This window comes from Rhinoraja longicauda, chromosome 19, assembly GCF_053455715.1.
Source record: "Rhinoraja longicauda isolate Sanriku21f chromosome 19, sRhiLon1.1, whole genome shotgun sequence".
NCBI lineage: Eukaryota > Metazoa > Chordata > Chondrichthyes > Rajiformes > Arhynchobatidae > Rhinoraja > Rhinoraja longicauda.
Window position 1 is genome coordinate 17,137,289 of NC_135971.1, and position 25,483 is coordinate 17,162,771.

The window sequence follows — 25,483 nt, forward strand, 5'->3', positions numbered from 1 at the left end:
GCATCAAACCCATCACCCCCCCGCCAGATGCTCCAGACTCCAGTCTCCGGGGTCGGTGTTACCCATCTCTTCCTGTCCACAGAATCTGCGGCGACTCCCAGACCCCAGCGCCGACTCCCCGCCACCTCCACCTCCCAGTAATGTCTCCCCGATGTGAATCCCTCCGATCCCAGCACACACCCACTGTCTGTAAACCTCTTCCCGGTGTCAGGGAGACTCCTCCAGGTCCCGGTCCCTCTCACCCTCTTCCGATCCTCAGACACCTCGAGCCCCGGACCCGCTGTTTCCACATCCAGGGTGACGGAGACTGGGGGGAGAAGCAGAGAATCAGAGAGTCCCCGGGGGTCGGGGGGAGACTCGGGCAGCGCGGCCACGGGACCAGGGGAGAGGCCGCTCGGCCTCAGGCACAGGCGGGCGGACAACTGAAACCTTGCCCGGGGTTTCACCCCGACCACATCGGACGGACAACAGACATCTCCCCCGGAGTTTTTATCCAGGGATGGAGAGGGGAATTTCGTGAGGTGGGGAGGGTGGACGAGTGCAGAGAGTGAGGAGGATTGCGAGATTGCGGTAGGGATGGGGGAATGAAGCGGGTTATTCAGATATGGAGGCAGTTTGGAGCAAGAGGAGATTGAGGTGAGCGGTAATTTGAGGTTGTTAAAGGGGAGGTAGAGGTGTGGGGTGAAGTTGCCATGATCATAGTGAATGGGGGCAGACGTGAGGGGCCAGATGACCTGCCCCTGTTTCTTTGAGTGGAGGGTGAGAGAGAGGGAGGGGTGGCTTGGACCGTGGAAGGAAGCAGAGGTTGAATGATCAGGTGTTAGACAGAATGGGTGGAGACTTGTGGTTGTGGGGTCGTTGAAAGAGAGCACATTCACGGGTGGATTTGATGGGTGTGTACAACTAACACACTGATCTCATTGTGAACCAATATATGAACTTCACTGAGGGACTTGACAATGTTCCGCGTGTAAGGCTGGTCCAGAAAGCGAAGGCAGGTGGGAGCCAAGGCGAGCTGGTGAAATGGATCCACAATTGGCTTGGTGGTTGGAGGTAGAAGGTAGCGGTAGAAGGGTGATTTTTCTGCTTGGAGGTCTGTGACTGGTGGTGTGCAGCAGAGATCGGTGCTGCAACCTTTGCTGTTCATGTTATATGATCATGGCTTGGATGTGAATGTGGGAGGTGTGATTAGTAAGTTTGTGGAGGAAGCAAAAATTGTGGATAGTGGGGAATGTTGTCAAAGTCTACAGCAGGATGCAGGGTAATTATCTAAACCTTATTTGCATTCAGAGATATCAAATCACGAGAGTGCAGGTTTATATTGAGAGCAAGGAATTTTAAAGTATATCTGAGATTTAGGTTTTACTAGACCAAGTTGGGCCCAAACCTCTCCTGCATTGGTGCAGCATCCCCACCCCTCCCCCCTCCCTCCCTTCCCCCTACCTCCCTGGGAGATAAATTTAAACTTTAAAATGTGAATAACTTTAAAAATATAACACCGATTTCAATTAAACTCTTTCCATTCGCACCAAAGGGACGACGGTAAGTAAGGTGGGCCTAAAATTGTTGCACTATCGTGTACCTTTTTGTCTGTAGTTCAGGAATGAACAAACAAACAAATGAGAGGTTTAGTACATAGATTTACACTGAGAGTGGGTGATATCTGGAACATGCTACAGAGGAGGTGGTGGAGTGAGATATAATCGCTATATAGGAGATATTTAAATAGTTGAGGTGCAGAAGAATGCCGATGGAATGTGGGCAAATCGATTAGGTATAACTGGGAAAAGATGGTCATGGACACAATGGGCCAAAGGGCCAGCCTCTGTAATGTACAACCATGGCTCTCAGGTCCAAGAGCACTGAATGACTCCACAGCCACCGGTACAGGGTCGTTCTTCAGTCTCTGTGTGCAGTAATGTCTCCTTATCTCTGTCCTACACGGTGCGACCCACATTCTGAGAGAGTGCCCGCTCTCCAGACCCATCTGACAGGGGAACCATCCTCCCTGCATCCAGCCCACTGAGCCCTGTAAGGACTCTGTGTTTCACCGAGATCTCCTCTAATACACCCAAACGCTCGAGTACACAGGCCTAGACTACCCAATCTCACACCGCACAGCAAAATCATTGTCGCAGGGACAAGGATTGTCAATCTTTGCCGCATTCAACTCTGTGTAAGGTTTATCATGCTGTAGGTATGAAAAAAACTAAAGCTCACAAGAAAATAGCAGGAGGAGTAGGCTCCACTCCTCAGGCCGACTCCACCATTCAATGTGATCCTGACTGATCTAAGATGGCACCATTTCCTGTTCTCCATAACTGCTTCCAAGCCCGTCAGAGGCTCCCCGGGACAACAGGAAAAAGGGTGGCCAACCGCAAAAAAAAAAAGGTAGGCGGTTTTCCGCTTTATTTGGACTAATAGCCTGTTGAAAACGGGGACCACTGGTGGCAGGAGCATTGAGATAAGGATATATTACTGAATGGGATTTAATGGTGGTGGGACAGACGGGTGACTGCAAAGAAATGAATGACTGAAGAAAAGAGTGTGGGTATGAGGTAATGTAAAGAAGATAAGGTTTGGAATAATCCTATAAACATCGACTGCCCGATGTACTAAGTGGGCAGTCAGATGGTTCACATCCTGATTGTTCCAGCCGTTGTTTGCAAATAAAGGCTTTTAACTTCTTGAAGAATTCTCCGTGTCATCTGCTTCATTTTGAACACCGGTAACCACGACAAAATTGGCGTAGTCGGCAAGATCGGGAAGAGGCCTGTTCAATAACGGACGACAAGCTAAAGGCGCTTCCAAGCCCGTCAGGGGCTCCCCGGGACAACAGGAAAAAGGGTGGCCACCCGCAAAAAAAAAAGGTAGGCGGTTTTCCGCTTTATTTGGACTAATAGCCTGTTGAAAACGGGGACCACTGGTGGCACAGGAGCGCCCAGGCGGTCCAAGGGCCTCTCCGATCCAACAGAACCTATCGTTAAATTACTTTTTAAAAATTGAGACCCGGAGGATTGCTCGAGAAGGCTGCGCAGTGGGGTAAGTGGATAATAGTCAAGTAAGATCTTGTGTGACGTCAATAAGACCTTGTGGATACCGCCCTAAGAGGATAGGGGACTGGTTGGCTTGGGGTCTGGACGGGCAGGATAAAACATCCTGTGGATACCGCTCCAGTTAACTAGGGATGTGCACAAGTAAGATAAGGCGTCCTGTGGATATTACTGTGGTTGGCTAGGGGTCTGTACGGGCAGGATCAGATGATCTGTGGATACCGCCCTAAGTGAGTACGTGTCTGTATGGGCAGAACAACAATTGGAATAATTGGATAACATTAAAAAATAAAATTGCAAAATATTAAAGGAATATAGAACTGTAGAAGATAGAAATAGCGTAGTAGGTATAGTGACCATAGACCATAGAGACGGAACGGAGTGAGAACAAGGACTGCATGTAAACTGACTGACCAAGTGCACTAAAATGAGACGAGTACAATGAATACAATAACTGCAGTTGAACTACTAAGTAAGAAATTGCCCGTATCCAAAGAGGATATTAAAAAACATTCTGAAAAATGGGAAAAAAGGACGAAAAAATTGGTTACGAAATGGCCCAAGGAAGGCACGTTTTATACAAACACGAGTGATGAAATGGAAGTGTTAATTAAGAACTATAGGCCTAAGGATAAATCAGAAATCCGAGTAACGAAAAAGAACTAGACATGCTTAAATTGTTTAGAATAGAAGGAGAGAGGCTGAGGAAAGCATACCAGGAAAAGAATACTTCCCCAAACAAGGGTGAAAAACCCGAAAAACAGCATGAAAGTCAGGAGCTTGAGGAGAAAAAATCAACTCTGTACCCCAGCCTAAGGGACCCTGGGTATCCCCCTCCCTATTCCGGCCAGGACGGAATAAAGCAGTGCCCTTTGGTGAAAGGGATAGTGGAGATAGAGGGAGAAGTTGCTATTGAGGGCGTGCAGCGTAGGTTCACTAGGTTAATTCCCGGAATGGCGGGACTGTTGTATGTTGAAAGGCTGGAGCAATTAGGCTTGTATACACTGGAATTTAGAAGGATGAGGGGGGATCTTATTGAAACATATAAGATAATTAGGGGATTGGACACATTAGAGGCAGGAAACATGTGCCCAATGTTGGGGGAGTCCAGAACAAGGGGCCACAGTTTAAGAATAAGGGGTAGGCCATTTAGAACGGAGATGAGGAAGAACTTTTTCAGTCAGAGAGTGGTGAAGGTGTGGAATTCTCTGCCTCAGAAGGCAGTGGAGGCCAGTTCATTGGATGCTTTCAAGAGAGAGCTGGATAGAGCTCTTAAGGATAGCGGAGTGAGGGGGTATGGGGAGAAGGCAGGAACGGGGTACTGATTGAGAGTGATCAGCCATGATCGCATTGAATGGCGGTGCTGGCTCGAAGGGCTGAATGGCCTACTCCTGCACCTATTGTCTATTGTCTATAAGTCGCAGTTTGGAACGATGAGCAAGACATAAAGGAATATAGACAGAGAAGGGGGCAGCGAGAGAAGGAAAGGATGAAGCAAGAAGCACGGGAACGAGAAGCAGACATCAGAAGGCTGCAGGACCTCAGGGACAGAAAGATTTATGAGACCCGTCAGGCAGCAAATGAGGAGTATGAGGGAGACAGCAACGCAGAAACACAGGCGAGTAATCAGAAGGCATCAGAGAGAAGGCAAAACTGTGAGAATGAAGCACAATTAGAAAGTGATGGGGAAAGAACAAGGGAGTGTAGAAGGGAAATAGAGGCATCCATGAAGCGCTTAGAGATAGAGATGAGGGAGATGGAAAAAGATATGGAAAGAGAAAGAAAGGAAAGCCAGGGGTACACCCAGAGAAGAATGAGGTGGGAAAGCATACAGGTGGAACCACAACAAGAAATGCCAAACGGGATACAGGAACTGAGGGGGAGAATGATGCCATTACTTCTGAAAAAGGCAGGACAAACCCAGTATATTCCTTGGGTGACCCGAGACCTAGAAGGGCTGAGAAACGCCTTGCCCAACATATATGACGGAGCAGGAAAATGGATTAGGGCCTTTGAGGAGGAAACTATGGGACGGTTATTGGCTATGGGAGATTTGAAGGCACTACTGGTGAAGGTAATGGGAACCACGAAATTAGCAGAGCTGTTTGAAATGGCTGGGGTAAAAAACGCAAATAACCCGAAGATTGATGGCCAGTCATTTGACCTAGTCAGAGCGAGGGTATGGCAGCCCCTCAGAGACTGTTACCCACTCAAGGTGGACTTAAAGACATTGAGGGGAGACCCGCTGGGGGACACGGAGAACTCAGCAGCCTATTTGGAGGATCAACTGAAAAAGTGGAGACTTGAAACCGAACAACAAATAGACGGTAGTGAGTTGATGACCACTTTGTTTCGGACCTCTGTGGTGGACGCCACGCCCCCTCCGGTTAAGTTCAGACTGGAAGAGGTAGTGGGATTGACAACCATGCCCCACTCCCAGTTCAGGGACCACCTGGTTCATGCAGTCAACAAATATCGTAAGGATAGACAAAGACTGGTGGACCAGCACGAAGTGGTGCAGAGAAAAGTGATGCAAATGCAACTAGAAGAACTGAAAAAGAAAGAACGTGAAAAAGGAAAGAAAATGCTGGCAGTAACAACAGACCCGGCTGAAACAGCAGAAATAAACAATGCACCGATGCAGAGTGAGTCCTATGACAGAGCCAGGCAGAGGCCAGAGAATCCCATGCCAATAATAAATGTCTTTGGGGGAACGTTTCCTCAAATGCCCTATCAGGGACAAAATAAATCAGGAAATCAGCCCCGACAGGCCTGGGACCCCCAAGGGGGGACACAAGGAAGGGCACGAGGAAGGCCAGTAAGTAGATGGGCAGTTGATAAAACATGTTGGGGATGTAATCAGGTAGGGCACCTGAGGAGGGACTGCCCACACCGTCCATGGCCCGGTCCATACCAACAGGAACCCACAGGGGGTGAACAGTGTTTTAACACAGAATCGGCCCCAACGGGCCCGTCTGGAGGCCCAATTGGACTCATGAATCCCCATGCTAGATATTAGGGGTGCCCAGAGAACCCGGATGGGAAGGGACTTTACCCAATGATAACGCGAGAGGCAGAAGAAGAACCCATGGTTCAGGTAATTTTGGGAGGACGGTTAACACCTATGATGATAGACACTGGAGCCACATATACTTGTGTGCAGCCGCAGTATGTCTCCCACCTTCCCATGTCAGGAAAATTTGTTAAAACTGTAGGGTTGTCGGGAAAAACACAGTTAACACGATGCACAACCCCCGTAAGTTTGAAAATGAGCAATAGAGAAATAGTATTACCGATATGTTAATAACACCTATAGGTCATATACCTGTGCCTGGAGGACCATTTAGACACTTGGTGATCGACTATGTGGACATGCTGAAAATGGTAAGAGGGAAAAGATACATGCTGGTAGTAATAGATAGATTTAGCAGATGGGCGGAGGCGATACCGTCTAAAGATGTGGGTGCAGGAACTGTAGTCAAGTTTCTGACTGACGAGGTCATCCCACGATTCGGCATACCGACCGAAATCAGTTCCGACAATGGAGCGGCTTTTATGCAAAAAACAGTTAAGTTGGTGCTGCAAACCCTAAGAGTGAAACAAAGATTTGAGTGTGTGTACCACCCTCAGTCTCAGGGCATGGTAGAAAGGGTTAATGGAACGTTGAAAGCTAAGTTGAATAAGATTTGTGCAACCACAAAGTTAAATTGGATCGATGCCCTGCCACTGGCATTAATGAGCTGTCGCATGCAAACTAATCGAATAACTCATTTAACACCACACAAAATGCTCACTGGCAGACCCATGCTGATACCCAGATGGAGAGGTCCTTACAAGGGACCAAGCCTGGAACAATTAGAGGTGGAAGTGAAACAATACATGCAACAGTTAACTATGATACACAAGTTTATTTATACACAGGAAAAGCAAAGGGAGCCAGAGGTGGACCAGGAAGAAGGGGCTATTAAACCCGGAGATCAGGTTTATGTGCGAGCTTTTCGACGAAGGTGGAATGAGCCAAGAAGGGAACGACCGTTCACGGTAACTAAAGCCTCACTGACTGCCGTCCAGGTAGAGGGCCGGTCTACATGGTACCATCTCAATCATTGTACAAGGACTGTCCCACAGGCACAACCTGTGAATAACCTCGAGGTAAGCGGGCAAGAGAACGAAAATACAGGAGAAGAGGTAAGCGAGCGTGAGAACGAAAACGCAGGGGAAGGATCAAGCATTGACCAGATCATAAAGGAAGTCTTGGGGGACATTAGTCACTATGAGGTTGTTGAAAATGAGGTTGTGGGCGCCTGTCCTCCTCGCGACAATATGGGTGGAGGCGACATGGGGGAGGCCACGATTGCTTCTTCCAACTCAAACCTGGAAGTCCTCGACTTTGCAGACTTGGACTTGGCAGAACCAGACTGGTCCTAACGTTGCCCTGCTAGGGTCAGGGGAGCAGGTGCGGAATCGAAGGGACATTAAGAAAAGGGATGTCTATTGAAATCGCCCTGCTTGTAATTGCTATAATATTGTGTTGTGTTTTTCCATGTATCAAATCTCTCCTCCTGCAAGCTACTGTGAAGCAGTTCCCGTTGTTCCAGGATCAGAGCGCGTCTACCCTCCAAGGGAAGCAGACCCCGCCGATAGAATACTATAATGACGACCAAATTGCATTGGAGGAGTACTAGGGATATAGATTGTAAGGGTAGCTGGGTCTTTTTTCCTACCCCAGGCAAATGGGGGTTGGGTTTTGGCCTAGTGACCCAGGACTTTAGTATGATAGAGGAAGAACACTGACGAGCTGCACATTATATATCTCAACACCCTGAAGTGGGGGCTAATAATGATCAGGTTTATGCCGTAAGCCAATGACATGTGCGACTGTTAGTTTTCTTTTTCTGTGAGACCATGTAGGTCTCAAAGGGGGATATATGGGAGTAGATATTTTGTATAGTGCACGAAATTCAGACATTCAAGTGTTAACTGTGTAGCATGTGTACTCTTAGGCATTCCTCAGTTAGCCTGGCATTATTCCTCAGTTAGCAGTCCTTAGATCCCTTGTTCCATATTTGGGTCCTTAGACTTAATCCTTAGGCATTCCTACTTTGGTAACCTTTGACTTAGGGATTGCCTGTGTTCCATTATCTCTTTGCCTTGTCACATTTGGATGAAAGATAATGGTGGCAAGAGAAGAGAAGACATATGTCTTGGGAGGATGGATGGACTACAATAGAAAATATGGGTGGGGGAGTGCGAAGAGATAAGAGTATTAAGATAAGGGTAAGGCAGTAAATGGGATTTAATGGTGGCACACCAGACAGGAGGACTGCAAAGGAATGAATTATTATAGAGCAGGAGTGTGGGTATGAGGTAATGTAAAGAAGATAAGGTTTGGAATAATCCTATAAACATAGACTGCCCGATGTACTAAGTGAACAGTCAGGACAGTCATGCGGTTGACTTCCTGATTGTTCCAGCCGTTGTTTGCAAATAAAGGCTTTTAACTTCTCGAGGAATTCTCCGTGTCGCCTGTCTTAATTTCGAAGCTAAAGAAAACCGCGACAGCCTCCACAGCCTTCTGTGGCAATGAATTCCACAAATTCACCACCCTCTGATTAAAAACATTTCCCCTTATCTCAATAGACAATAGGTGCAGGAGGAGGCTATTCAGCCCTTCGAGCCAGCACCACCATTCAATGTGATCATGGCTGATCATTCTCAATCAGTATCCCGTTCCTGGCTTCTCCCCATACCCCCTGACTCCGCTATCCTTAAGAGCTCTATCTATCTCCTTCCTAAAAGTACATCCTTTAATTCTGAGGCTATGACCTTTAGTCCTAGACTCTGTCACTAATAGAAACATCCTCTCCACATGCATTCTATCCAAGCCTTTCACTATTCTGTATTTTTCAATGAGGTCCCCCCTCATTTTAAATTCCAGTGCGTACAGGCCTAATGCCGACAAACGCTCATCATAGGCTCCTTGATAACTTCCGGTTCCCAGGCCCCCACTCCTTCATCTTCACCATGGATGTCCAGTCACTCTACACTTCCATCCCCCACAAGGATGGTCTCGAAGCCCTCCGTTTCTTCCTCGACCGTAGAACCAGCCAATCCCCATCGACCAACGCTCTCCTCCGCCTAGCAGAGCTGGTTCTTACCCACAACAACTTCTCCGTTGACTCCTCCCACTTCCTCCAAACCAGAGGCGTAGCTATGGGCACTCGCATGGGCCCTAGCTACGCCTGCCTCTTTGTCGGGTACGTCGAACAATCCCTGTTCCAGACGTACACTGGCCCCATTCCCGAACTCTACCTCCGCTACATCGACGACTGCATTGGTGCTACCTCTTGCACCCATGCAGAACTCACTGACTTCATACACTTCACCTCCAATTTCCATCCTGCCCTTAAATATACCTGGACTATCTCTGACATCTCCCTCCCGTTTCTGGACCTCACCATCTCCATCACAGGAGACAGACTAGTGACGGACATTTACTATAAACCCACCGACTCGCACAGCTATCTGGACTACACTTCTTCCCACCCGGTCCCCTGCAAAAAGTCTATCCCCTACTCCCAATTCCTCCGTCTACGCCGCATCTGCGCCTGGCATGAGGTATTTCACACTAGGGCTTCCGAGATGTCCTCGTTCTTCAGAAAACGGGTCTTCCCCTCCGCCATTATAGATGAGGCTTTCACTAGGGTCTCTTCTACATCCCGCAGCTCCGCTCTTGCTCCCCCTCCCCCCACTCGCAACAAGGACAGAATCCCCCTCGTTCTCACCTTCCACCCCACCAGCCAGCGGATCCAACATATCATCCACCAACATTTCCGTCACCTACAACGGGACCCCACCACTGGCCATATCTTCCCATCCCCTCCCCTCTCTGCATTCCGCAGAGACCGTTCCCTCCGTAACTCCCTGGTCCACTCGTCCCTTTCTACTCAAACCACCCCAACCCCGGGCACTTTCCCCTGCAACCGCCAAGCACTTTAACTCCCCCTCCCATTCCCAGTCTGACCTTTCTGTCATGGGCCTCCTCCAGTGCCATAGTGAGGCCCGCCGGAAGTTGGAGGAGCAGCACCTCATATTTCGCCTGGGCAGTTTGCAGCCCGGTGGTATGAACGTCGACTTCTCCAACTTTAGATAGCTCCTCTGTCCCTCCCTTCCTCTCCTCCTTCCCAGATCTCCCTCTATCTTCCTGTCTCCACCTATATCCTTCCTTTGTCCCGCCCCCCTGACATCAGTCTGAAGAAGGGTCTCGACCCGAAACGTCACCCATTCCTTCTCTCCCGAGATGCTGCCTGACCTGCTGAGTTACTCCAGTTTTTTGTGAATAAATCGATTTGTACCAGCATCTGCAGTTATTTTCTTATGCTCATCATAGGTTAATCTACTCAATCGTGGATCAGACTATTCAGACTGGGACATTTTTTCTTGGGAGCCTGTCAGAGGAACATTATCGATGTGTATAAGATGCACAGTTAAAGTGATTAGCCACAATACTTTACCCAAGGTCGGAGAGTCTAAACCTCGAGCGCATCAGTTTAAGGTGAGATTGGGAACAATAAAAAGGACCCGAGGAGCAGGTTTTTCTGTCAGTGGGTAGTGTAGATGTGGAACGATCTGACAGAGGAAGTGGTTGAGGCAGATACAATTACAACAGTTTACAGAGAATTGGGTAGATACGTGGATAGGAAATACTTGGAAGAATATGAGCCAGACTCAGGCACGTGGGGCTAGCTTGGTTGGGCAACTTGGTTGGCATGGTTGAGTCGAGTCAAAGGGCCTGTTGCTGTGCTGCAAAACTCTCAGACTCTGTGAGGCTTCCCAGCAGATGAGCTTGGTGGGAGATCAATCTTCAATTTCCCTAAAATACCTTTAATCATTGCATCTAAGTATTACTTACAGATAGACACAATCGAAGGTAGACCCAAAATGCTGGAGTAACTCAGCGGGACAGGCAGCATCCCTGGAGAAAAGGAAAGGCCGACGTTTCGGGTTGAGACCCTTCTTCAGATTGAAGAGTCTCGACCCGAAACATCGCCCATTCCTTTTCTCCAGAGATGCTGTCTGCCACTGATTTACTCCAGCATTTTATGTCTACCCTCGATTTAAATCTGCATCTGCAGTTCTTTCCTACATACATTACTTGAAGATGTCAGAAACAAGAACAATGGAAAAGGTATAAGCTTTACCATGCTTGAAGTCATCAGATGTTTCTTTAAATGCCGTGTCCAATGAAACAGGGCAATGAAACTTTTCAATTGGCAAGGCATCATCTACCACTGACAGTGGTTTGGCTTCATCACGAACCCTGCGAATATTTAACATCTGTTTATCAACTGAGCATTAGAAATGTTTTGAACTGTTCCACAAAAACTTACAATGTTTCCATCAAGAGCATGTCCTACCTTCGCTTGCGACCAGCTTCCCCCTGAAAGAAATAAAAGACAAATCTCAATTGACTGAGTTGTTACGTCCTCATCCCGACAGCGGGAATTTCTCCACATTTCTACAACCCTCTGATAATTCCCATTTCCCAACTCTTATCGCCGCTGCCATGCAGATAGAAAGCTGATATTGCCATAGAGATGTAGAACGATGGGGAAAAGCACAAGGAGTGTTCATGAGAATGATGCCATAACTGAGAGGGTGGAGCTCAATGCAAAGACTGGGCAGGTCGTGGGATTTTATCTGGAGAAGATGTCAGGAATGATAAGATAGAATTTAAGTTTAGCGGTGGATTTAAATGGGGGGGGGGGGGGGATGAAATATCTCTAATCGATGGGAGAGCAAAAATCAATGCTGAAACGTAACGTGGTCTTCAATAAATACTGAAAGGAATGCAGTTATGAGAACATGGACCTCACTTGCATTGGAGGGACTGAAGCAACAGCAGAGATAATTTAAGAGCAAGCGGGATAAACACGTGAGCACTCCTGGTATTCCAGGTATTGTTACCAGGTGTGGTGAGTAGATGGGAGGGACGTTGAGTTGAGCAGAAATCTTGACTGGAGAGGATGGGCCAAATGGCCTGTCTATGATGTAGAATGGGATGTCATTCTATGGTGAACAAAGGTGGGTGAAACAAACAGAGCAAATTCCCCCAAGGTGACCACCCACTGCTGATGGTGTCAAGTTAGGAACAGGGGACGTACAACGAGATCTGGGTGTCCTAGTGCATCAGTCACTGAACGGAAGCACGCAGGTACAGCAGGCAGTGAAGAAAGCAAATGGAATGTTGGCCTTCATAACAAGAGGAGTTGAGTATAGGAGCAAACAGGTCCTTCTGCAGTTGTACAGGGCCCTTGTGAGACCGCACCTGGAGTACTGTGTGCAGTTTTGTTCTCCAAACTTAAGGAAGGATATTCTTGCTATTGAGGGCATGCAGCGTAGGTTTACTAGATTAATTCCCGGAATGGCGGGACTATCATATGTTGAAAGACTGGAGCGACTAGGCTTGTATACACTGGAATTTAGACGGATGAGAGGAGATCTTATCGAAATGTATAAGATTATTAAGGAGTTGGACACGTTAGAGGCAGGAAACATGTTCCCAATGTTGGGGGAGTCCAGAACAAGGGGCCACAGTTTAAGAATAAGGGGTAGGCCATTTAGAATTGAGATGAGGAAAAACTTTTTCAGTCAGAGAGTTGTGAATCTGTGGAATTCTCTGCCTCAGAAGGCAGTGGAAGCCAATTCTTTGAATGCATTCAAGAGAGAGCTAGATAGTGCTCTTAAGGATAGCGGAGTCAGGGGGTATGGGGAGAAGGCAGGAACGGGGTACTGATTGAGAATGATCAGCCATGATCACATTGAATGGCGGTGCTGGCTCGAAAGGCCGAATGATCTCCTCCTGCACCTATGGTCTATTGTTTATAACATTCATGAATGTGCAGGGAATAGAAGGATGTGGATCATGTGCAAACACAAAGGATTAAGTTAAATTAAGTTTAGTTCATCGCCCGGTTGCCAAACACTTTAAATTCTCTTCCCATTCCCACGCTGACCTTTCTGCCCTGGGCCTCCGCCATTTTCAGAATGAGGCCAACGGGAATTGGAAGAACAGCACCTTGTATTTCGCCTGGGCAGCTTCCACCCCAGTGGTATGAATATTAATTTCTCTAACTTCAAGTAACCCCTCTCTCCATCTCTCCCCCACCCAAGCTTCAAAGTAGTCTTGTTGAGTCTCATTGTTTGTAACTAATTTTCACCTCGCCCACTGCTGACAATGGCCTGCCTCCTTTATCATCGTCAGTTTTTTTGCATAGCTTTTATTCATTTGTTCTATATATATATATAATGGGCGGCACGGTGGCGCAGCGGTAGAGTTGCTGCCTTACAGCGAATGCAGCGCCAGAGACTCAGGTCTCTGTCAAGTCAAGTCAAGTCAAATTTATTTGTCACATACACATACATGATGTGCAGTGAAATGAAAGTGGCAGTGCCTGCGGATTGTGCACAAAAAAGAATTACAGTTACAGCATATAAATAAAGTTAATAAGTTACTATAGTGTAGACAAAAATTTAGTCTCTGGGGTTATAAAAGTTGACAGTCCTGATGGCCTGTGGGAAGAAACCGTCTCATCCTCTCCGTTTTCACAGCGTGACAGTGGAGGCGTTTGCCTGATCGTAGCATCTGGAACAGTCCGTTACTGGGGTGGCAGGGGTCCCTCATGATCTTGCTTGCTCTGGATCTGCACCTCCTGATGTATAGGTCCTGCAGGGGGACGAGTGTAGTTCCCATGGTGCGTTCTGCCGAATGCACTACTCTCTGCAGGGCCATCCTGTCCTGGGCAGAGCTGTTCCCAAACCAGACTGTAATGTTGCCGGACAGGATGCTCTCTGCAGCCCCAGAGTAGAAGCAATGAAGGATCCTCAGAGACACTCTGAACTTCCTCAGTTGTCTAAGGTGGAAAAGGCGCTGCTTTGCCTTACCCACCAGTGCGGCAATGAGCGTTGCCCACGTCAGATCCTCTGTGATGTGGACTCCCAAGTATTTAAAACTGCTCACCCTATCCACAGTAGACCCATTTATCTCCAGTGGCGTGTACGTCCTTGGATGTTTAGCCCTTCTGAAGTCCACAATCAGCTCCTTCGTTTTAGTGACATTCAAGAGGAGGCTATTGTCCTGACACCAGAGTGCCAGATCAGCCACCTCCTCCCGGTAGGCCTTCTCATCGTTGATGGAGATCCGGCCCACCACCACAGTGTCATCAGCAAACTTGATGATGGAGTTTGAGCTGAACCTGCCCCACAGTCATGTGTGTACAGGGAGTACAGTAGGGGGCTAAGGACGCAGCCCTGGGGGGATCCTATGTTCAGGGTGAGGGAGCTAGATGTGTGTTCCCCCATCCTGACCACTTGGGGCCTGGCGGTGAGAAAGTCCAGGACCCAGGCACACAGAGGGCTGCTAAGCCCCAGTTCCACCAGGTTCTCAACCAGTCTGCTGGGGACTATTGTGTTGAATGCTGAACTAAAGTCAATGAACAGCATCCTCACATAGCCCCCCTGGTTGTCCAGATGAGAGAGAGCGGTGTGTAGATCCTGGGAGACCGGAGGCCATTTCTCTGAATGCATTCAAGAGAGAGCTAGATAGAGCTCTTAAGGATAGCGGAGACAGGGGGTATGGGGAGAAGGCAGGAACGGGGTACTGATTGAGAATGATCAGCCATGATCACATTGAATGGCGGTGCTGGCTCAAAGGGCCGAATGGCCTCCTCCTGCACCTATTTTCTATTGATATAGATGATTAATCTGCTGTGTGCACCACGTTCTAGATTTCAATTTTAACCCCCACAATGTGGTCATGGCTGATCTAGCCCAGGACTGAACGCCTCCGCTTTGTCCCATTCCCTTTGATTTCAGTTCCCCAAATTTTCAAAAATGTATCTTCCTCTGTTATAAATACGTCTAACAGGTTAAACCTCTGAGTCTGTGGGTTGGAGAATCCCAGAGATTTACTGCCCTCTGTTCATTCGTGTTCCTTAGGATCAGATATAGAATCAGCTGTCGTAGTTTTGAGCTCTACAGAATACAAACTCCTCTCTACATTCCGGCCAGGCAGTCCTGAGATCCCATATATAATGTGGGAGGCCAATTAGTTTGGGAACAACAACAACTGGAACAGATGAAACATTTACCCAGTTCTCAATTACTGGTAAATGCAGCCTTTATTTCAGAAATGTCACCCACCATTTTGTGACTGCACTTTCACTTCACCAGACTGTAGTGTAACCCCTCACCTTCAGAAACACCACACTGTCCTTTTGATCCATCTGCTGCTGCAACTTACAGAGTTCCTCCTGAATGGAATTTAAATTCTCTTCAATTTCTCGAAGATTTTTCTCCATTACATTTAGAATCTTCTTCTCTTCCTCCCGGATATCTGCCAGTACACGCTGCTCTTTCTCAGTGAGAATCTGGTGCTGTTCAGCAAACTGGGATGTGATCTTGAACTGAAGGTTGTGTGACTGTTCCTGTGAAATGAAAGGTGAAGCTCAATATTTCATCAATATCTCAAAGTGTGGAGTCATGCATTTTTAGAGTAGGAATAAAGCATAGGTAAGTTTCCAGATGGGGTGAGAATCCAGAAAGCGGAGGTGCAAATGGACTTGGGAGTGCTGGTGTTGGATTCCCAAAAGGTTAATCTGCAAGTCGAATCGATAGTAAGGAAAGCAAACTCTGTGCCAGCATTTATTTCAAGAGGGCTTGTATACAAAACCAGGGATGTAATGTTGAGGCTCCTTAAGGCGCTGGTAAGGCCGCATTTGTAATATTGTGAGCAATTTTGGGCACCATATCTTTGGAAAGATGTGCTGGCTCTAGAGAGAGTCCAGAGGAGGTTTACAAGAATGATCCCAGGAATGAGTACGTTAACCTATGATGATCGTTTGTCAGCACTGGGCCTGCACCCGCTGAAGTTTCGGAGAATGAGGGGGACCTAATTGAAACATACAGAATAATGAAAGATTTGGATAGAATGGATGTGGAGAGGATATTTCCACTAATGGGAGAATCCAGGACTCAAAGTCAAAGTCTCGGAATTAAAGGACATTCTTTTAGGAAGATAGAAATTTCTTTAGTCAGAGGGTGGTGAATCTGTGGAATTGTTTGCCACAGAAGGCTATGGATATTTTTAAGGCAAAGATAGATAGATTCTTCATTAGTACAGGTGTCAGAGATTATGGGGAGAAGGCATGAGAATGTGGTCTGGAAGGAGAGATAGGTCAGCCAAGATTGAATGGTGCTGTAGATGTGATGGGCCGAATGGCCCCGTTTTACTCCCGTTCCTTATGACTTTAATTCCCTGCTGCCTATTCCTTTTCACGTACCCATTAATTCTCATTCATCCGCCCACCACCCACATTCACAGGGATAATTTACATTCAGCGATTGACCATTGAACCAGCGTGTATTGGGGACCAAAGATACTAGAGGAGCAAGATAGACCACCCGACTCTAAAAACTGTAGTAGGTCATGGGTAAATTTCAGCGCCATTTTAATAAGCAGATTCTGTGTGCCAGACTGGGCTGTGTTTACAACTTTTCTTCGTATATAAAATGTTGGCAAACAATTATTTTTGTTCAACTTCTTGGATGTGTTGATAGTTGACATCTATAACTATTTCTTGAAGAGTTGCTGCTCCGTGATCTTTAAAATTTGGATGTTACTGATTGAATATTTTCAGTAGAGATCCACTCTATCTGTATCAGGCCAATTGATCATATTTAATATAAGAAAATAACTGCAGATATAACCCACCGACTCGCACAGCTATCTGGACTACACTTCTTCCCACCCGGTCCCCTGCAAAAAGTCTATCCCCTACTCCCAATTCCTCCGTCTACGCCGCATCTGCGCCCGGGATGAGGTATTTCACACTAGGGCTTCCGAGATGTCCTCGTTCTTCAGAAAACGGGGCTTCCCCTCCGCCATTATAGATGAGGCTCTCACTAGCGTCTCTTCTACATCCCGCAGCTCCGCTCTTGCTCCCCCTCCCCCCACTCGCAACAAGGACAGAATCCCCCTCGTTCTCACCTTCCACCCCACCAGCCAGCGGATCCAACATATCATCCACCAACATTTCCGTCACCTACAACGGGACCCCACCACTGGCCATATCTTCCCAACCCCTCCCCTCTCTGCGTTCCGCAGAGACCGTTCCCTCCGTAACTCCCTGGTCCACTCGTCCCTTTCTACTCAAACCACCCCAACCCCGGGCACTTTCCCCTGCAACCGCACGAGATGCAACACCTGTCCCTTTACCTCCCCCCTCAACTCCATCCAAGGACCCAAACAGTCTTACCAGGTGAGACAAAGGTTCACCTGCACCTCCTCCAACCTCATCTATTGCACCGCTGCTCTAGATGTCAACTTATTTACATCGGCGAAACCAAGCGTAGGCTCGGCGATCGCTTCGCTGAACACCTGCGCTCGGTCCGCATTAACAAAACTGATCTCCCGGTGGCCAAGCACTTTAACTCCCCCTCCCATTCCCAGTCTGACCTTTCTGTCATGGGCCTCCTCCAGTGCCATAGTGAGGCCCGCCGGAAGTTGGAGGAGCAGCACCTCATATTTCGCCTGGGCAGTTTGCAGCCCGGTGGTATGAACGTCGACTTCTCCAACTTTGATAGCTCCTCTGTCCCTCCCTTCCCCTCCTCCTTCCCAGTTCTCCCTCTATCTTCCTGTCTCCACCTATATCGTTCCTTTGTCCCGCCCCCCTGACATCAGTCTGAAGAAGGGTCTCGACCCGAAACGTCACCCATTCCTTCTCTCCCGAGATGCTGCCTGACCTGCTGAGTTACTCCTGCATTTTGATCATATTTAATAAACTGTTCTTCTTTGCTTTCTCTGTTAATTTTATTTTCACCTCCATGAGCTGTATCTCTTTTGGTTTAATTTTTAAAAGTCATGGAAGCAGAGATTAGGCATTTGCAAACAATAGAACTCTACTGTATCCACAATATAATTGAAAAGACATTTACTTTTATACTTAGAGCCAAGAAAATTTGAATCTGTGAATTGATTAGTTAAAAATCCTTGACAGCCACTAAAATGACCAATGCTGCCTGATGTGGTACAGAGCACGAATCCAATTCAAATAGACACAGTGGTGGAGTAAGTCACCGGGTCAGGCAGCATTTCTGGAGAAAAAGGATGGGTGATGTTTCATGTTGGGACCCTTCTTCAGACAAAGGGGGGAAGGTGAAGAGCTTGTATAAATCAGGGCCTTATCATTTCATTGGTTAGCTGACATGCGAAACAGTGCAACCCTGTATATCTTGCACACAAAATGATGTAAATCTTACCATGAATGACAGAAATAAAAAGTGTTATCCTTATTTATGAAGTTCATTTATGAATGATGTAAAATTGAAGGGGATTGGTGCAATATACTGCTAATCCACAAATGGGTCGTTATGAGATATTCACATTTGAAAAATCCACAAATCACAAAAAAACAAGAAGGTGCCTATGTTATTTGACCAACTTATCAGTTGAATTTAAATATGATTTTTTTACAGGTTGTAGGGTAGTGGGTAAGTATCGTGCCAATGCATGTACACAAAAGTGAGGGTTAGCCTTATATTGCACCGGCCCCCTCAATTATATGTTAAATTCAAAACTAAACTATGGTAGCAATGTACATTACTCATGTCTAAAGCTAGCACTTCTGTATAAATGTAGGTATGTATGCATTACATTCTATGTAGAATGAAAATAATGAAAAAATATCTTGACATGTGTTCATAGTTATTTTATTCACAATATTAGGATTTCTGGAAATAAGTTTGATGTCACTGATTGCGAATGTGTAGGCCCTAATGAAATGTATGTGAGAGAACAGTGATCATGATAGGGAGAACCATGTGCTGAGAAGTGTGTGAATGACTGATTTTATATTTGTGTGTATATCTATATATATATATATACAGAGAAAAAGAGAGAGAGAGATTGAAAGTAAAAAGGTTGCTAAACAAATAATTAGAGGAAATCACTAGAAAGAAACTAGACATATATCCATAACGGTTGAATTGCCTTTATGGTTTATGTACATCATTTGAAAAATAAGATAGAGAAATAGATCGTTGCTTTAAATCAAAGTTGCTTCTGATCCACGAGAAGGAACTTTGAGATCTATTTATCTCCATCTTGCCTCTCACACACAAACACACATACACAAACACACATTCATGTCTATACATATATATATATATAAAAGTTAAATTTGTGCTCAGTGTGTGTTTGAGCAATACAAGGGAATGCACAAAAGAGGGGACTGGGGAGGAATGATGGGAGGGACATGGGCAGAAACAGTAAGAAAATAAAATCAGAGAAATTTAGCAGGGGGAAAACATTTAAAAATAAAAATAACAAAAAAATGTGAGTTGATAGATGAGATATTTTCTGCACTTTGAAGGGATCATCACACATACTGTTCCCCCACAAAACTGATTACACAGTGAGTGGCGGGATTTGCTTACTAAAATGACGGGCGTTCCGTTCCGTTACGTACTACACTTCAGTATACGCGATTTCGACGGAGTGGTTCATCTTGCTCCTCTAGTATCTTTGTTGGGGACGTGGAAGGAATCCGCCGCGGTCACAGGGAGAAGGCGTGAATCACACGGGCAGCGCCCGAGGTCAGGATCGAACCCGCTCACCAGAACTAGGAGACAGCAGCACTACTTGTGTCACTGCGCTGCCCTGTTATGACACGTATGACAGGGATCAAACCTGCACAAGATCAGGAAATCGAAACTTAAAAGCCTCACCAGAACTCCAGAAATCTTCTCTTTCTGTTGCTGCTCCATTTGCTGGATCCCTGATTTATATTTTGTGAGAGACTGGATGGAAGATTTCACCTGATCCTGGAATTGTGTTTGGGAATCAGAAAATTAAATTGTTGAACAGTAAAAATGGAATTAAAATAATGTGATTAAAATCGGTTTGCTTTTACCTTAAAGATTTCAACAGCTTCATCTACCGGCATGAAGCGGTGATCTCTGTGTTCCCGCGCATCTCGACAAACCAGGCAGATCAGCTTCTTGTCAGTTTCACAAAACAGCTTCAGTTCTTCCTGATGTTTCTCGCAGTGAAGTTTACTTTCCTTCTCTGGAATTATTTCCCGATTCAGGCTCAGTGTTCGAGCTTTCTCAGCCAGTCTCGCCAAGGCCCGATTCACCCTGAGGGTGCGGTCTGTAAACACCTCTCTACATTCCGGGCAGGAGTTTCTCCCCTCCCTGTCCCAACTCTGTGTGATACAGGAGCGGCAGAAGTTGTGCCCGCAGTCCAGTATAACCGGATCGGTGAAGAAATCCAGACAGATGGGACAAACTATCTCCTCCGTTAAACTCTCGACCTGGTCTTTCGAAGCCATTTTCTCCGCCACTTCCTGGTTCAAAAGGCGTTCCCTTTTGCGCAGCTGCTGAACCCTTGCAGTATCGGGGCACGGCTGAGGGGAGGCGGAGCTCAGCCCCGTCAATCACAGCCCTGACCAGCAAGTGGATGTTATATGCAATAAGCTGTTGGTAAATTTCATTCCCTTAAACTAAATACATCAGTGTTTCCCATCGTAAATTGTTCATTATATTAGGCTGCACAATGATATTGTATCTACAGCAAACACTGTTATTTCATTTAACAGTCTCATGTGCAAACTTGAATTCAACTCTATGAGCCAATTATACTCGATTGTCACATGAACCAAGGGACAGTGAAATGCTTTGCTTTTGCATGAAATCCGGTAAAATACAGACCTCTCCCAGGCAGTACAGAGAGAGTCGCCACGTTTCTGGGGCCGACAAAGTTGCGGGATGTTTATGGAACTGTCTATATTTCCCCGCAGCGGCGAACCAGGTCCCGCCGCACGAGGCAGCAGGCGCCTCCGCGCCGCCCCCCTTCCTTCTCGGCTCTGACGAGACGACATGGATTTTAGCACAGTGGGGGCAAGTTTCAAGGAGATGTGCGTGTCATGTTTTATTACACAGGGTGGTGGGTGCCTGGAACGCGCTGCTGGAGTGGTGGTAGAGACACATAAGATACAGGCATTGCGTAGTCTGATGTGGGCTGAAGGGACTGATCTAGTTCGATGTGGCCATCAACTAAACCGACAGGTTCATTATAGCTCCCATTCCCGCTCCTCCCCCACAGCCATTAGGTTCTTCACCCGACCTGCAGTGCCCGCGTTTGGCCCATATCCCTCCAAACCTGACCTATCCATGTATCTGTCCAACTACTTCGTTATTGTTGTGATAGTCCCTGCCCAACTACCTCCTACTGGACAATCTAGATACAGAAAAGATGTTCCCTATGTTGGGGGAGTACAGAACCAGGGGCCACTGTCTAAGAATAAAGGGGAGGCCATTTGAAACTGAGGTGAGAAGTAACTTTTTCATCCAGAGAGTTGTGAATTTGTGGAATTCTTTGCCACAGAAGGTAGTGGAGACCAATTCACTTGATGAATGTAAAAGACCGTTAGAGAGCTCTAGGGGCTAGTGGAATCAAGCGATATGGGGAGAAGGCAGGCACAGGTTACTGATTGTGGATGATCATCCATGATTACAATGAAAATGTGGTTCTGGCTCGAAGGGCCAAATGGCCTTCTTCTGCACCGATTTTCTGTTTCTATGTAACAGTCCGCAGGCAAGGTCAGGGTCGAACCCGGGACCCTGGCCCTGTGAGGCACCGGCTCTTCCCGCTGCTTCACGGTACGTCTGAAATATTAAGTCTTCTCTTTCCAAATACCGTATACTGCCCGACCTGCTGAATGCCTCCAAGGCTTTCTGTGGTTTTTTCTTGGCAGTTTATGGGCAGACTCACATTCCAATCGACCATTGAAGTGCAAAAACTAAAATAAAAACGCAGATGCTTAAAATCCTAAATGAAGACGTACAGTAAGATGCAAGAAATAGTCAGTAGGCCGGTTAGCTTCGGTAGAGAAAGAAACGGTTAATGACTCCGGTTGAACACCATTCGTCATCAGTATTAGATCTGAAATGTAAGGTCTGTTTCACCTTGCTGTTGCTGCCTGACCTGCTGTGTATTTGGAGCATTTTTTGCTTCTATTCCACATTTTGAAGCCTCAACGCTTTAAGCCATGCATTTGGTTTGGGCCGCAGGTGTGGTAAACAGGTCACAAAAGTCACTTATTAAATCAGATTCCCGCTGTTTCTGCAATTGTCAAAGTTAATTCTCAAAGTTACAGCTGGTCTGTGGTCGCACCGCGTGGCGTTGCTGCCATTTAGTGGCGGAACCAAGAAGTGCAAACAGTCCTGTTCCCGATTAACAGAACAATAGACAATAGACAACAGGTGCAGGAGGAGGCCATTCGACCCTTTGAGCTCGCACCACCATTCAATGTGATCATGGCTGATCATTCTCAATCAGTGCCCCGTTCCTGCCTTCTCCCCATATCCCCTGACTCCGCTATCCTTAAGAGCTCTATCTAGCTCTCGCTTGAATGCATTCAGAGAATTGGCCTCCACTGCCTTCTGAGGCAGAGAATTGCACAGATTCACAACTCTCTGACTGAAAAAGTTTTTCCGTATCGCCGTTCTAAATGGCTTACCCCTTATTCTTAAACTGTGGTCCCTTGTTCTGGACTCCCCCAACATTGGGAACATGTTTCCTGCCTCTAACGTGTTCAACCCCTTAATAATCTTATACGTTTCGATAAGATCCCTTCTCATCAACATATGACAGTCTCGCCATTCCGGGAATTAACCTAGTAAACCTACGCCCTCAATAGCAAGAATATCCTTCCTCAAATTTGGAGACCAAAACTGCACACAGTACTCCAGGTGCAGTCTCACTAGGGCCCTGTATAACTGCAGAAGGACCTCTTTGCTCCTATACTCAACTCCTCTTGTTATGTAGGCCAACATTCCATTGGCTTTCTTCACTGCCTGCTGTACCTGCATGCTTCCTTTCAGTGACTGATGCACGAGGACACCTAGATCTCGTTGTACGTCCCCTTTTCCAAACTTGACACCATTCAGATAATACTCTGCCTTCCTATTCTTACCACCAAAGTGGATAACCTCACACTTATCCACATTAAACTGCATCTGCCATGCATCCGCCCACTCACACAACCTGTCCAAGTCACCCTGCAACCTCATAGCATCTTCCTCACAGTTCACACTACCACCCAGCTTTGTATCATCTGAAAATTTGCGAATGGTACTTTTAATTCCTTCATCCAAGTCATTAATGTATATTGTAAATAGCTGCGGTCCCAGCACCGAGCCTTGCGGTACCCCACTAGTCACTGCCTGCCATTCTGAAAGGGACCCATTTATCCCCACTCTATGCTTTCTGTCTGTCAACCAATTTTCTATCCATGTCAGTACCCTACCTCCAATACCATGTGCTCTAATTTTGCCCACTAATCTCCTATGTGGAACCTATGTGGCTTTCTGAGTCGAGGTACACCACATCCACCGGCTCTCCCCTGTCAATTTTCCTAGTTACATCCTCAAAGAATTCCAAAAGATTAGTCAAGCATGATTTCCCCTTCGTAAATCCATGCTGACTCAGAACAATCCTGTTACTACTATCCAAATGCTCCACAATTTCGTCTTTTATAATTGTCTCCAGCATCTTCCCCGCCACTGATGTAAGACTAACTGGTCTATAATTTCCCGTTTTTTCTCTCCCTCCTTTCCTAAAAAGTGGGACAACATTAGCTACCCTCCAATCCACAGGAACTGATCCTGAATCTATAGAACATTGGAAAATAATCACCAATGCATCCACAATTCTAGCGCCACCTCTTTAAGTACCTTGGGATGCAGACCATCAGGCCCTGGGGATTTATCAGCCTTCAGTCCCATCAGTCTACCCAACACCATTTCCTGTCTAATGTGGATTTCCTTCAGTTCCTCTGTCACCCTAGGATCTCTTGCCACTAGAACATCTGGGAGATTGCTTGTATCATCCTGAGTGAAGACAGATCCAAAGTACCGGTTCAACTCGTCTGCCATTTCCTTGTTCCCCATGATAAATTCCCCTGCTTCTGTCTTCAAGGGACCCACATTTGCCTTGACTATTTTTTTCCTCCTTACATACCTAAAAAAGCTTTTACTATCCTCCTTTATATTATTGGCTAGTTTACCCTCGTACCTCATCTTTTCTCCCCATATTGCCTTTTTAGTTATCTTCTGTTGCTCTTTAAAAGAGTCCCAATCCTCTGGCTTCCCACTCTTCTTTGCTATGTTATACTTCTCTTTTATTTTGCTTTGCCTTCTCTCACTGGAGGGAATTTCCGATTTCATTCCGCCCTCCTGTCTCCACCTACCCCCCCCCCCCCCCCCCCCATACTCGCCTTTACGCCGCTGTTGAAGTCCGCACCAACACCGCTGGTGCCGCGTTGTGACTCGGGGCGAGTTTAGGACCCGCCGCCCGCGACTGCTGCTAAACCCGTGGAGCCCGCGGGAAGGGAAAGTGTTTCAATCTTTATATTTTCACAAAAGTGTTTCTGTTCCGTTGACGGACGCGATTAACGAGATGAAATGAACGGATTGACAGCTCTGATTCCACTTGCTGTTTATTTCAGTGAGTGCTAATTTGAGGTTGAGGAGGTAGGGGTGTGGGGCGGAGTCGCCATGATCACAGTGAATGGGGGCAGACGTGAGGGGCCAGATGACCTGCTCCTGTTTCGTTGAGTGGAAGGTGACAGAGAGCGAGGGGTGGCTTGGACCATGGAAGGTGGCAGAGGTTGAATGGTCGGGTGTTAGACAGAATGGGTGGGGACTTGTGGTTGTGGGGTCGTTGAAAGAGAGCGGATTCACGGGTGGATTTGATGGGTGTGTACAAATAACACATTGATCTGATTGTGAACCAATATATGAACTTCACTGAAGGGCTTGACAATGTTTCGCATGTAAGGCTGGTCCAGAAAGCGAAGGCAGGTGGGATCCAAGGCGAGCTGGTGAAATGGATCCACAATTGGCTTGGTGGTTGGAGGTAGAAGGTAGCGGTAGAAGGGTGATTTTTCTGCTTGGAGGTCTGTGACTGGTGGTGTGCAGCAGAGATCGGCGCTGCAACCTTTGTTGCTTATGTATAAGAAGATATCTGCAGATGCTGGTACAGATGATGCAGATGCTTTGTTGCTTATGTTATATGTTCATGACTTGGATGTGAATGTGGGAGGTGTGATTAGCAAGTTTGTGGAGGACGCAAAAATTGTGGATAGTGGGGAAGGTTGTCAAAGTCTGCAGCAGGATGCAGGGTAGATTATCTAAACATTCGCATGCAGTGATATCAAAACAATGGAGCTCAGGTTGAACTTCAGAGCAAGGGATTTTAAAGAATATCGGAGATCTAGGTTTTCTTTACACTGAGAGTGGGTGATATCTGGAACATGCTACAGAGGAGCTGGCGGAGTGAGATATAATCACTGTATTTGAGGTAATGA

The 25,483-nt window shown here is 46.7% G+C and overlaps 2 protein-coding genes across 2 annotated transcripts in view; both read right to left on the minus strand.

Annotated features, from left to right (window-relative positions):
* Positions 1-25,483, minus strand: part of LOC144602868 (pre-mRNA-splicing factor ATP-dependent RNA helicase DHX16-like) — a 783,352-nt gene that overhangs the window by 226,666 nt on the left and 531,203 nt on the right. The gene's annotated exons all lie outside the window — the stretch shown is intronic.
* The window catches only part of LOC144602714 (zinc-binding protein A33-like), an 80,016-nt gene that overhangs the window by 19,749 nt on the left and 34,784 nt on the right, over positions 1-25,483 (minus strand). Inside the window, exons 8-9 of the mRNA XM_078415852.1 lie at positions 11,255-11,373; positions 196-307 (exon numbers count right to left, since the gene is read on the minus strand). Coding sequence (XP_078271978.1) covers positions 196-307; positions 11,255-11,373 — 231 coding nt within the window. The remainder of the gene's footprint in view (positions 1-195; positions 308-11,254; positions 11,374-25,483) is intronic.